Below are 14,567 nucleotides of genomic sequence, written 5' to 3' on the forward strand. Positions count from 1 at the left end.
GTATATGAACAAACATTCCATTTAAATAATTTTTCCCCAGTATGTGTCATTTTATGGATTTTTAAGAAGCTTGGTGCCCTATTATTATATATGCCCTATTTTGAAAATCCAAGATTTCCTTTTAAATAAAAATTTCAACGTGTCACTATTGACTATTTTTGTGGAGGATGGGGGTTGGTAAAATATATACTCTAACAAAGACCGTCGGCCCAAAAAACTTAGGAAAAGTCCGGTATACTGCATTGGAATGTTACAGAATAGAATGTGAGTAAGCACATTTATTCAATTGACTCTACAATCCGGTGTGGAAGGGCTATCTCACGAAAAGGTTTCATAACATATTTTTAAGAGAAATAGATGTTATCCATTCGCTTAACCTATTAGATCCATGCTCTGGATCCAGAAATACATTAATAAGGAACATGTGAATTTTTGTCAATCCCAATACGAACGGATACATTACCACTCAGCCATTGCGAATAAATATAATATAAAAAATAAATATTTACCTCGGGACGAGTGGATTTTTTACTGTCACTTCTTCTATTTTGGGCCCATCTGATTGAACACGGAAATACCTTGAAAAAAAATAATGATAAAACATAAGCAAAAAAAAGCTGTTTTTTAGGAAAGGTTTGCAATTCTTTTTATATAGGTACCAGATACATGACATTTATATTTGAAATTATCTTATGCAACAAAAGGTTTCATCATCTTCAAACCGTTTATAAAATACTTACTGAATCTACAGAAACAATAGAAAAACTATTTTTTAATTGTACAAAAATGGAGGATGTTCTGTAGTGAAAAATACAAAAGTAATGTGGCCGAAAGCCAAGACAAATAAAAATATCCAATCACAATCAATTGATGGACTCACCTCATTCCCGCAATACAGTTATCAACCGCATAATTCAAATGATTTTGTATTTCTTCATACATGTCATGATTAAGAAGCTCCAGGCGAGCCTTCAACTCCTCAGTGCACTTCTTTAGACGAGAATCTTCATCGAAACAATCGGTTCTGCAAAAATTTTTAAATGTTAGTTTTGTATGTCGTAGGGTTTACAGTATAAAGTAATAACTAAACATGGGGTCGATTAACATAAAACACAAAATGTAATACTTATTCCAAATAGTTTCATAATAATCGGGACTGGTTTCACTCAATCTCGGAAATTGTCAACTGATACAAAATATATAACATTACAGCCAGTTTAACAAATTTAAAAAAAATATATATTTATTGAAGATAATATTATTATCGACAATAATTAAATAATTAATTTCTCTGTTAAAAATAAATCAATTAAATTTACCTAACTTTCCACCAAGAATTGACAGCAAATTAACACCATTCAATAAAAAAGTTGATGTTAAGCTTATAAATTCAATCATAATTATTAATATTATTATGTACAAGCGTAATAGCCTGGACTTGCATAAATAGAAAATTTGGCACTTTTTACGTTACCTATAAATATTGTAGATACGAAGCGCCAGTTCCATATCCACCATAGATTTTAGCCGGCGGTATTGCGGGTCATGGACCAACTTCAATTCTTCCCCTTCCTTAATCGCAGATGATACAGGAGGCACCCTGTACGTCAAGATAAATTTTACAATTTTGAAACCAATGAAAATGTATGTAAGTAATCATCGATAATTATATTAAAAATATTTTTTAAACGTTAATGCTACAAACATATCACCATCACGTCACATGAGCACATGTGAACTCATGGTAAGCTTGTGCCACAGGCAAAAGGTATGCAATGTTGTTTTACTTGGTATTTTAAATGTTAAGATCAGATGTTCCCATTCCGTAGCACATTTTGAGGCAAAAATGAATATTGTTAGTTCGCAAAATCTGTCAAAATATATCACAATCACACTAAGGTCACCACGCGGGTATCACGCCACAACACCAATGTCATGCATGATAGAACATTTTTTTATATTCTGCCATTTTACACATTTTCAAGCCACTTGATTTTACACATCTTTACTTTTCATAGTTTGGAAAGGAGCTACAAGTGACATGTAATTGACACAATATTTTTGTAGGTTGTCGGTGTATTGAATGTTCTGGTGATTATATGCACATGAGCTCAAATGATGTGATGTGTTTCTAGCATAAGGGTTCTTTCATAAATGTCACAAGATTTTGAACATGTTTTAAATCGCTCTCCCTCCATTATCACATTCGCACACTAAGTGTCGAGCCACACCGGGCGACTCTGGTCTCGAGCAACCAGTCGCGCAACTGGTCTCTTCGGGCGATTTACTTGGGCGACTTGCCGGCGACCAGAGAGGCAGCCAATAATAATAATAATAATGAATGTACACGCAAGTATGCAAAAATACGTTCTATCCGCGGCGTGGCTGCCGGCGACTGGTCGCCTAGTGTGGCAGCACTCAATACATAGTTATATGTTCTCATACATCGCTACCGATCGCCTGACCAGAGAGACCAGAGAGACCGGGAGACCAGACCGAGCGCCGGAACGAGATTTTACTGGTCGCCCGACTTTATTGCTTGCGCGACTACTGGGCGACCAGGTGTGGCATGCTCCATATAACTGCATGCATCGGTCTGGTCTCGGCGACTGGTCTCGAGACCAGAGTCGCCCGGTGTGGCTCGGCTCTAAATCTTTTAGCCAGTACGTCACATTTTTAACATTTTTCATGCGTTGAAATAAATAAAAAGTACCTACTGAGTACAGCATATTCTATTCTCAGAAAAAATAAGTTTCTATTATGAACAGACATTTTCTATAGACCCCCCCATTAGAATATGATGTCATTTATATAGAAGACTCCTAATCGAAAAATAAATATATATACACCTGATACTCTTTTTGCACGGTTTCGAAATAACACGGTTTAAAAAAGTACCAATTATTTTTTAATTACATTGATTTTTTTGCTTTAACATGGTTTAAAAAAACTAAAAAGAATAAAAATAAGTATGTATGTACATATCGACCCTTAATCGGCAGAACAACGTAAGCGACAATTCATAAATTTTAGAGGAGAAGGTTTTTTCTTAATTATTTCCGTAATTAGTTCTAAAAATGAATTCTGTTAATGTGGTTACTAATAATTGGTTACTGCCTATACGGAAATTATAAAACAATTGCATTAATGCTTTTAGTTTTCGAGATAGTGGCGGTAACGCTGTTTTGCTTATGTCTATGACGCGATATTTTTTCCAGGCATGTCGCTTACGCTATTTGGCGTAGTTGTTTTTATTTATAAATTTCATGCTAATTATCATGCCAGGGCATTAATAATTAAGTAATAAAATAAATAACATAAGTACCCATTTATTTTACAAAAGGGAGCGTTGTTAAATAAATTAAAAATAATTTTTAAATTAATATTTTTGCTTGTAGATACTTAACCACATAGGTAAAATAAAAATAAATGATTGGTATTTTTAAGGGTTCGCTTATATTATTAATATTATTAGGTATTGCTATTTTTCAAAATGAAATATGTACGTGTCTACTCGTACATAATTAAGTACGGGGACCTACTAATTATGATAAAATAAAATTGTAATCTTACAAAAAAATTATTGTCCCTTATTTTTTAAGCAGTAATCGCTGTATTATCCTCATTCACATCTTCCTGATCGGATTCCGGTAAAGTATCTTCCACTGATAATCTATGTGGCAGTTTCATAAACTCATCCGTCATCTCTGAGGGATATTACATTTAACACAGATACTTTTAAGATCGTTATACTCGATCTCCGATATTGGTGATTTAGCACTATACAGCAAGGGTGGCTGGCGTTTAAAGCATCACAGCATTTGATCGGGATCTGATGACATTTTCTAGGTCTAACAGTTTAGTCCTACTGTCACCAGAGTAGGTACAATATTTGGTAAGTTTTTTTAAATTATGCCTTTTGCAATTCACCAAATTTAATTTTAAACTTTGAAGCAATGCAAGTAGCAGCGAGAGATTTCCAGTCACGGAATTCTGCATATGAAATGATGACCTAGCGTTGGAAATGATGGTGGGTCATTCTGATAGTGCCCAAACAACTCTGATTATAAATGACTCAATTCTCGCATGAATGGAATCGACCAGCATCGTAGTACGACCAGTTGGTCTATTCTATACTTTATCGACCGCTTAAGTGATAGATATTATCAAACTTAGGGTAGGTTTGTATAAAAGTATTAGTACTTATTGCAACAATTACAACCAACGTATTGTAATTGTTGCAATAAGTGCTGTATTCTAACAGCAGTGCTGTTAAAATGTAGCGCTTATTGCAACAATTACAATTAACGTATTGTAATTGTTACAATAAGTGCTAATTCTATGATACAAACCTACTCTAAGTTTGATAATATTTATCACTTTATCACTTTAGCGGTCGATAAATACAGAATAGACCCACTGGTAATAGAAAATGTATTTCTATCAATTCAATGAAAGTTGAATTTTTCATAATATAAGATAGCATAGCCAGTGTTGCCCGGTTCTTATTCTGACCAATCACAGTATAATAAATCCTTGATTTTTTCCCGCTTTGTCAGTCCTATCCAAAGATTTGTGCATTATTTCGGAGATCTCATTACTGCCACGTTTACCATCAGTTTCACCCCATAAAAAGCAGTATCCATTATTTTTTCCACTTTCATAGATACTTTCATTATAGTATGCGTATTTTCGACTACGGAGTTTTTTGCACCTTCTCGAGGACAAAACATCATTGTGATTTTTACTTTTGGCCAGATCATTAAAGAACATCTCCTTGCATTTATCCTTTATGGTAAGGGGACATTTCTAAGTATCCATTTCAATTAGCCGAAATCTCTTGTCACCAGACATATTTGTTATTTTCTCGCAAAAAGAACACTATTATCTTTTTTGGTAGATGAAAACCCAAGTTGAACTTACTGCCTATTAAATACGTTTCTGAAAACATTCTGAATCATGACATTAGTGGATTCATTCAAAGAATCCAAATTTTCAGTATAAATTTTATATATATTTTCAACATTTCAAAAACCTACAGGAAGATACTATTATTCGTAGATTATTCCGACAGTAGTGAGATGAAACGGCGGGTAATTATTATTTAATAAACTCTATTACCAGGTTTATTTTATCTCAGCCAGTTTTACTGGACGGCGCGAGCTTTGCTCCCAAATCGGTTTTCGCACAACTCACTACCAGACGGACCACCGAATAAACCGTACCGTAGCTTACACTATCAAATAACGTCGGTTACGTTGTTTTGCTCTACTTTATAATGCGGTACAAGTTAAAACGCTAAAAGGCACAGACCCTAAAAAAATGTCATGCGAATGAGATCGGGCTCTAATATTTTTGTCACTTACGCGCTAGGTGATATTGAACGGTTCTCAGTTTAAAACGCAATTTACCAAAAAGTGTCGCTTACGTTGTTCTGCCGATTAAGGGTCGATATTTTCTCAAAAAATTGCATTGCAATGGACCACACGCCACTGGTGCATACATATTATGTTGTCACCGGATGCCGCCTAGACATACATACGTACATACATGGCGCCACTAGTCAGTCACTTCGGGTTCGATATGAGAGACGCGCCGCGTGCTTCGGTGTCAGTGTCATTAAAAATATTTCCAGCGATGAGTGATTTTTCGCCAGCGAAAAACAGCAGTAAACGGGCACGTTTATTGTCAAGTAGTGACACTGAATATATTTCTCTATGCTAAATTTAATTTAAATCGAAAACTATGAATTTTTATGTATAAATAATAAATAAATTCGATTTATTTTCGAGTTCAAGAATTTCATATTTTGAGTTGATTTTAAGTAATGGAACCTATCTACCATTTTTGTATGAGCACCTTATCTTTTTTTAAACGGTTTTGTTTTGCACGGTAGTCTTTGGAACGTATCCCCCGTGCAAAAAGAGGATCGGGTGTACATATAAATACATTTCAAATGAAAATATGTATGTGATTGTCATACTTGTTCCTGGCAAGAGTGAAAAATTCTTGGACGATCTCATTGACATCGCAAAGATACAGCTCATGAAGCTTTGCTTCCGGTAAAAGGTTGGTGGTGAGCAAATTTTTTATTGCCTGAAAACATAATAAAAAAATATGAACAATATTATATATATATTCAATATTATAGTCAATAAATTTATACAAATAATCTAAAACTAGATATTCATCCAACAACTTTTTTGATATTGTAATAAACATATTATTATAAATAAATTGATCGACAACAATAATAAACAAAGATAGTATTATGTATCTACGAGGGTGGGTCAATAATTCCTTAGAAAAAAGCATTAAAACAGTTTTTATTTTTGTATTTTTTTTTTATTTCTCAACATAATCTCCTTGGAGCTCAATACACTTGGTTAGACGTTTCTCAATTTTTTTTAAACCATCAGAAAAATAAGTTTTCGGAAGGTCCTCAAAATAAGCATTTGTCCGATCGATGACTTCTTCATTTGAAAAAAAACGTTGTCCACTTAGCCATTTTTTTAAGTTTGGGAAAAGGAAAAAGTCACTGGGGGCTAAATCTGGCGAATACGGTGGGTGGTCGACCAATTCGAACTTCAATTCTTCAATTTTAGCCATTGATCGTAAACATGTGTGAACACGGGCATTGTCCTGATGAAAGAGGATTTTTTTCCTGTTTAAATGAGGCCGTTTTTCTTCAATTTTGTTTTTTAGCTGGTCCAATAAAGATGCATAATAATCCCCTGTTATTGTTTTTCCTTTTTCCAAATAGTCAACGAAAATAATTCCACGTGCATCCCAAAATACAGTAGCCATAACCTTACCAGCTGATTTTACGGTTTTCGCCTTCTTTGGACATGGTTCGCCTTTCGCAATCCACTGCTTTGACTGTTCTTTCGTCTCGGGAGTATAGTGGTGTATCCATGTTTCATCTACAGTCACAAAGCGACGAAAAAATTCATCCGGATTGCGTTGCATGAGCGACAACAGGGCTTTAGAGGCCACCACCCTATTGCGTTTATTGTCGACTGTGAGCAAACGCGGCACCCATCTTGCAGAAATATTTTTCATGCCCAATTTGTCATGTAAAATAGAAATGACGCTACCTTTTGAGATCCCTGTAACCTCAATTATCTCACTCAACTTTAGTCTTCGGTCACTTAACACCATATCGTGGATTTTATTGATCATTTCTGGTGTAGTCACCTCTACAGGACGTCCTGAGCGTGGTTCATCCTTTGTTGATGTACGACCACGTTTAAATTCATTTAACCAGTTATAAATAGTTGCAAGTGAAGGAGCAGATATGCCGTGAACTAAATCCAACTCATTTTTTATTTCCTTTGCTGTTAACCCTTTTATATTAAAATGTTTAATAACAGCTCTAAACTCAATTTTTTCCATTTTCCATTTTCCACAAGCAAATTTTTTTTTTAAATGTACGAGAAACACACAACAACCCGACCAATCTGATTGAAACTTCGCAGCATACTGAATCGGTAGTGCCGCTGCATGAAAACAAACCGCTTACAGTACTAGTCGCGCCACATGTCGGCTTTTCTAAGGACTTATTGACCCACCCTCGTATTATTAAATTATAGGTCATATTGTGTCATTATGCTAATCGGTTAACCCTTTATAGGGCAAAGCGTTTTTTTCTTCATTTCAAACCGATTTCTACCATTTTGCATCAGATATTTCATATTTTAAAACAATTTCAATATAAAAATAAAAAATATCAATCAGAAATTTGGAAAAACTATAATTTATGGTGGTTTTTTTATCAACCAGTGCCCATTCAGGTGTTTTTTTTTGTTGATTTTATGATATATTTTTTTCAAATAAAACAAATAAATAATGTTTGTAAATATTATTTATTTAGTCATGAGAAAAGTTACAATTCAATTTTTATTTTTTTTATACCCATTTACGTAATACTTTTCAAAACATAGTATGCAAAGCAGTACATTACATTGCTTACAAAAATAAGATATGCTTTTTGGCTCTCTAGCCGTACTAGAAGCACATCGACAGCTCTTTTTCTTAGATTTACTCATAATGAACTGAAAAAAAAAACATATTATCGTAACAGTACCTACCGACATACAACATAACGATATTACGAAATGACCGCAAAAAATTTAATATGATGGGGGAGGCCTTCATCCGGCAGTGGATAGACCCCGGCTGATGATGATGATGTTACTTCTACAGTCAAATATAATACAATACAACCCCATGAAAGTTGCGATTTTGATAGTAATTGAGTACTTTAGCATTCAATTGATGTCACAACTAACAAAAAAACACCATTTATTCTCGGATATTTTGAAAACTTTTCCGATCCCAAATATTCTGAGTAAAAATAAAATATATTTATGATAGTATACTATATTCACAATAAAATATAACTATACACAACTGCCTAAGCCGCTTTTTTATGTTTAAAATAATTCTAGAAGTTAGTCATGCGAATTGCAAATTTGAGGTTATGTACTTCCCGCTTGGCAATAGAATGATAAAACAAGTACTCTATCATAATATATTTGGAAAAAATATAATGTAAATCGATAAATAAATGCATATAAAATAATTATGTACATACCCTTTTTCACAACACATAATATAAATGGGAACAAAATGACTTTCAAAGTCAAGTGTCACCCGCGAAATCGTCGAGTCGCGACCGCAAACGGGCAATGGCCGATACATCGACCAATCGTTGAAATAATGTTTTGCGAGCGATTGACGTACACTTCATATTAGATGGCTTATTTCGTAACCAGAGAATGTTCTCGACAACGTATTGAAGCACTAAGGTTGATATTTCCATATATAGTGTATGACTTATAGCTCATAAATGAGGTGGTCGATAAATAAACCGTTTTTGACCTTTGCCCTATAAAGCGTTAAAGGTTTGTCACTATCAGTCCTACTTTCAAATATAAAAAGTTATAAATTCAAAACATATACTCCACTCCACTTAAAAGCACCCATTGTATATACATACTAGTGTTGGATTATACCTATTAGTATGTGAATTCCATAATAAATCAAAATAACTACAATATTATATTATTTTATAACATTAGGTGTAAAGATTTTTGAAAATGAAAATTTATACCTCATAAAATAATTCGTAGAACGTATTTTTTTTCGAATGAAAAATGTTTCATTGATTGATTTAAACAGAAAACAGTAAATTTGGACATATATTATAAGAAATCGATAGTTTCAGGGGTAGTCAACCTTTGTATATCTATCGACCACTTTTGTATCTCTATTAGTAGTAAAATTTTCTAACCGCCCACCGGTTCCACAGTAATGGTGATTTAAGTAGGGAAATAACTTTACTTTATAAAATTTATAAAGCAGAGTTACAGCAAGTTAAAGCATATTATAATAATAATTACTTACCAAATACTTTATGTCAGACTTTCGCTAAATTTGGCAGAATACATCTTTATAAAATAACTTACTGTAGTTATATCTAGCTTTTTATTTATACTTTGCATACATAGAAGCATGAAGTCTGATGAAATTACATTTAATTAATTAAGTTGTCGCACTATAGAGCCATTTAGTTTCACTTACGTAACGTGAACTAAACTAATGTGAGGGCGATACAAATAGTATATTTTCTGAAATTTAAATTGTCACGGGGAATTTTATGAAAACATAATGAAAATTTTTTTAAATCCTTAACACCCACCATGAAAACTGGAACGCCCACTAGTGGGCGGCAGGAACCAGGTTGACTACCCCTGGTTTAAATGATGAATTTAATATTAAAGTGACATAATATTAACACGAGACGACATTCGAACCCGTGACACTCTGCTGCTACTCCATCAGGAATATATTATAATAATATAATATAATACATTTGGTAGGCACAAGTTACAGTATTACAATCATTGCTTATTTTGTACAGGTAAAATACGACTGTACAACATTCAAGTAAATCAACCTAATATTGACTCACATCCAAGTGCTGAGGTTGTGTGACCTGACTCGGCACACCCCATGATTCATAATCACCACGGCCAACATCATCGGTGAGCTTAGCCAAAAGAGCATCAAGAAGAAGAGCCGGCCTGAGATGGGGACAATTGTAAACGTTGTAAGTGGCCTCCGGGTGTTCCTGCAACCACGGCGACTCATTTGCCGTGTGATTCAAAACAATGTCACATATTGATAACACCTGAAATCACCATTTCATATAAGAATACTCCAAAATAAATATATGTCACCAAATATAATTAGCACATCAAGATAGATTCGTTACATCAAAATAGTAATACTAACTTTCCACTCGTTACGCATCTTCGCAACAAAGTTTTCAACATCATTAAATGTAACTTCTCTGCCAATTTCCGCGCTGAATAATGGATTCAAACGCAATTGATCTGCAACACTGTAGCTTGAGTTAGATGCTCCGAGCTCCTGTAGCAGTAAAATAATTATAATACGCTAATATATACATGAAATTACACGGACAAATTAATTTTTGTTCGATTCTTAAATCAATAGTAAGTTAGAAAAAAATTTATTGACAAAATTCTAAACTACTTCTTACTTGTATCGGTGTAAAATGGACCATATTGTACCCAGTCTCTTTAGCCACCCTCAATTTACTCTCCCACGTATTAAGGGGGCCTAGTGACTTGCAAAGAACTGTTTGACATTGTATACAGTCCAACGGTAAGCACTCCTGGTTGTTTCGGCCGTAACGAAGCGTCGGAAGAACTTGGAAAAATCCAGACCCTTGGGGACCTACAGTGGAGCCACTAAAAATCGTATTTTTGTTTGGTTAATATTATTAAAAAATACAGTATACAAAGAATATTTGGATTAATAATAAATTCTGAAAAATATCTACTCACTTGTTTTCATAAACAAAATAAAAATGATAGCTGCCAGGTTTAGTCACAAGTATCTCACAAAATACATCAGTGTCTTGAATTAAAATTCCTGTTCCGAGATTGGTCGAAGGAGCCCATGGGTTTTCAGGATTCGGTCGGTTCCATTCCATCGCATAGTATTGATTACGAATGAACTCACTCTGTTCACTACCTGCAAAAGAAAACAGTAAAATCAAAATTTAATAAGTACTAACTTAAAAAAATATCTAAGCATTTTGCATTATTTTTAAAAATCTTTTTTGATAAATGGGTGAGTTTATTATTATTTCATTTTTAAACTGTCTCAAATCCTGCATTATACCTACAGCTTTTCTGTAAAAAAAACTAACGACAAATAAAGATTAGTTTATTTGAGAGAAACATTAGAGAAACACAAAAAATCACCAGGTTTCAAGTCACCTTTTCACATAGCAATCATCGCGTCAAATGACTAACAATTTGGTTAATAACTTCCCACTCATTACGCAACTTTGCAACAAAAATTTCAACATCATTCAAACGCAATTGATCAGCATATTTTATATAGATATATTGAAAGATAGATAATATATTTCCATGAATAGTAACTAAATATTTTTTCGATTATTCATTGAACTATCATATGTTCAGAATTTATATATCAAACATTTTATCAAGCGTTTGTAACGAAATATTGAAGAAATGAAAGCTGTAATCATATGTTTTTTTATACCTACAATATCATAATAATATTAAACTATTTATATAAGTCCTACCTACTAATTTAAGTTATCTAATCCATTGAAAATTACTTCCGCTAATACATAAAATTTTACACATGTTAGGACTTTTTCCGGGACTGTCAATAATTTATTCCCATTGGGACGACCATCTAATCGTCTGTCAAATACGTCAGTCACCTAGTAAAGCTGCATAGCATCAATTCCGTCATACAAATTTTCAGGCGTTAAATTGGTAGGCAGGATTATAATTTTAATCATAAAATTAGTAAAACAGTACTTGAAAATTCTATGTTTGCACTCAAAAAAGAAAACATTCCAATGAATATTTCTTATCAGCACGAAAATGATAATATAAATCCACAATGTATTTCAATTTAGTAGGTGAAAATTCAAGATTTAGAAATCCTATAATACATATAATTTTTACAGCCCTCTAATCAACTAATGTGCAGCCTGACATTTCTAATGATTATTAATTCAGATAACGAGTACATATCGATACCCTAGTTCTATAAGGAAACAACTCAAAAATCCTTGTTCTGAGTAAATCGCATTTGAAGTTTTACATAAAATAATTCCTTTAGTTCCGAAGATTTTTTTTGTGAAAGCATTATTAAATAGTGATAGATATAATATTGTAATTTATTAAGGTTTAATTTTTTCATAATATTATTAATAATTGATGCAAGAATAAATTAATATTAAATAAAAACTAAAGACTATTCGACTTGTTTCCAGTGACGACAATTAATCCTCTACATTCATAGTTCTATAAGGAAACAAGTCAAATGGTTCCTTATAGAAATATGTTTGCCTGCGCAAACTTGTTTGAATGCTGCTTGTCTATAGAAACATTAAACAAAAATATCCTCAAAAAACACAATCATATCAGCAGCAAAAAAGAAGGACTTAATCTTATTATGCGATAGCAATGTTATTCCTAGGGTCCATTGGGATTTTTACAAACATCTTAAGGCAGTTTGATACACTTGAATATTATCTAAATCTTTTATATTTAAGCAAGTATAACTATTTTTATAATTATTCTTATGTCACTTTTATTGTTTACTAAACGTTGTTAAAATAAACATTGTCATGTCCCGAATGCCAATTTTTTATATATTTTTATTCACATACCAAAAAGAAGGACCCTATTACAGAGTAATAATGTCATAATACACTAACAAAATATGATTCCAATTCTAATGGGTTTAAGTTTTGTACTATTCCATTTGAGTCGATTTTTAAAACCCGGGTTTCGCCTTTCGGCATCCTCAGGCGCTATGTGCACCAGTGGCGAAGAGTGGAGGTAGGCTGTTCAGATCCGCCCAGTGACATCCCTAGACAGAATGCCGCCCCTAGGCAGTGCCAAAATGCCGCTCCATTTTGTATACAGTATTATTTATCATCTTTTCATGACTCCATTATATAAGAAATGTGTTGTATAGATACACTATTAACAAAATATATACGACTAAATATACCAAATTAAATTTATAAATATTTTTAATTAATGAGTGAATAAGTCAGATTTAATTATTCACAAAACTGAACGTGTCGTTTATTGTCACCAACGACATCAAAAGGCAATGGAAGTAAACTAGACATCGCGAATACGACAAAAAATTACAGTCCTGTTGAACCTTTTATGTTAATTAATATATTTTGTTTCCAACCAGTGAGCTGATTTTTAATGGAAGGTTATTTTCGTTATTATTAAATTTAGTTAATAATAACGAAATAATAAAATATACTAAATCTAATTATACTAAATGATTATCCTCTATTTGCTGCTCTTCGAGTAACTGTCGCTCCCAAGCGACACTCAATCTGCCTACCCCCACGGGACGTCATTGGATCCGCCATAAATAGCGCACACTACCCTTTGTCAGTCAAACGTATTTGTTTTCATGGAAATAAGACTAAAAATTATAGACGGTGTTGGTTAGTTTTTAAAATTCAATTAAACCCTGCGAAAACTAAGCCAAAATAGATCATAGTCAAAAATACTTGTTTATCTCTGAATTTTCTAAAATTATGTAGTTTAATTATAGAAAACTTTGGATATTTTATAGATAGTACAATATTTTTTTATCTAGTTTGGTTTAGGCAGGGCTTAATGAATTTTAAAAAAATGAACCAACAATATGTGTAATATGTATTCTTAATCCAACGACAACAAATAAGTATGAATGAAAAAGTATGTACCGTTTTGTCGTATCGCACAAAGTATAACAAAATTATTATGGTTTGTAGACAGTGTTTAATTGATTTTACAAACTAACCAACACTTTCTATAAATTATTTTAGTCTTATGTAGTTCAATAAAAACAAATACAAAAGACTGGCAAAGTTAGATGTATACTATTTATGTTGGATTTTAACAGCCTATCTCCACCCTTCTCCACTGATGTGCACATATAGTTAATTCTATCATATTATTATTATATACTTAACAAACCTATACCTACCTATTGAGTCAAGGACCACGATACGAATATTACAAACAAATTATGAATATCTAGTTGAAGTGTTTGTAAAAACCCCTTACTTAATTACCCCTAAAAACAACTTGTCACCTTCTTGGAACAATGGTAATATATATATGATACTAGTCATTAAAAAGTTATTAGTTAAACCAAAAATATTCAATAATATTCTTACCTGATACCTACTTTTTAAAAATTCAATTTTTATTAATAATAATTCAAGTAATTTCTGTTTTAAATCATGAATTCAGTACTCGTCCGATAGAATAATGTTAAATAAATTATTTAAGACTACAATAAATTAGTTATCTATTTAAAAAATAGCCTCATGGGTTCCTGAATAATAATTGCGTTAATGAATAGACTGTCACTGGTTTGATTTTTTTTAAATTGTTTCCTTATAGAACTATGACAAGCTCAATGTGGTTCAAATTTTTTAGTTCAATAAGGAACCACATAAA

At 32.7% G+C, this 14,567-nt stretch overlaps 1 protein-coding gene across 4 annotated transcripts in view; it reads right to left on the reverse strand.

Moving 5' to 3' along the window:
• The window catches only part of LOC147068219 (glycogen debranching enzyme), a 36,850-nt gene that overhangs the window by 13,374 nt on the left and 8,909 nt on the right, over positions 1-14,567 (reverse strand). For all 4 annotated transcript variants that reach the window (XM_085952141.1, XM_085952142.1, XM_085952143.1 and 1 more), the window contains exons 4-11: positions 10,878-11,067; positions 10,571-10,781; positions 10,300-10,437; positions 9,977-10,195; positions 5,984-6,096; positions 1,475-1,600; positions 881-1,024; positions 510-578 (exon numbers count right to left, since the gene is read on the reverse strand). In XM_085952141.1, coding sequence (XP_085808267.1) covers positions 510-578; positions 881-1,024; positions 1,475-1,600; positions 5,984-6,096; positions 9,977-10,195; positions 10,300-10,437; positions 10,571-10,781; positions 10,878-11,067 — 1,210 coding nt within the window. The remainder of the gene's footprint in view (positions 1-509; positions 579-880; positions 1,025-1,474; positions 1,601-5,983; positions 6,097-9,976; positions 10,196-10,299; positions 10,438-10,570; positions 10,782-10,877; positions 11,068-14,567) is intronic.

The sequence above is a fragment of the Rhyacophila brunnea genome, unplaced genomic scaffold (assembly GCF_057557595.1).
Source record: "Rhyacophila brunnea isolate RB1 unplaced genomic scaffold, BYU_Rbru_1.0 scaffold_3, whole genome shotgun sequence".
NCBI classification, from domain to species: Eukaryota; Metazoa; Arthropoda; class Insecta; order Trichoptera; family Rhyacophilidae; genus Rhyacophila; species Rhyacophila brunnea.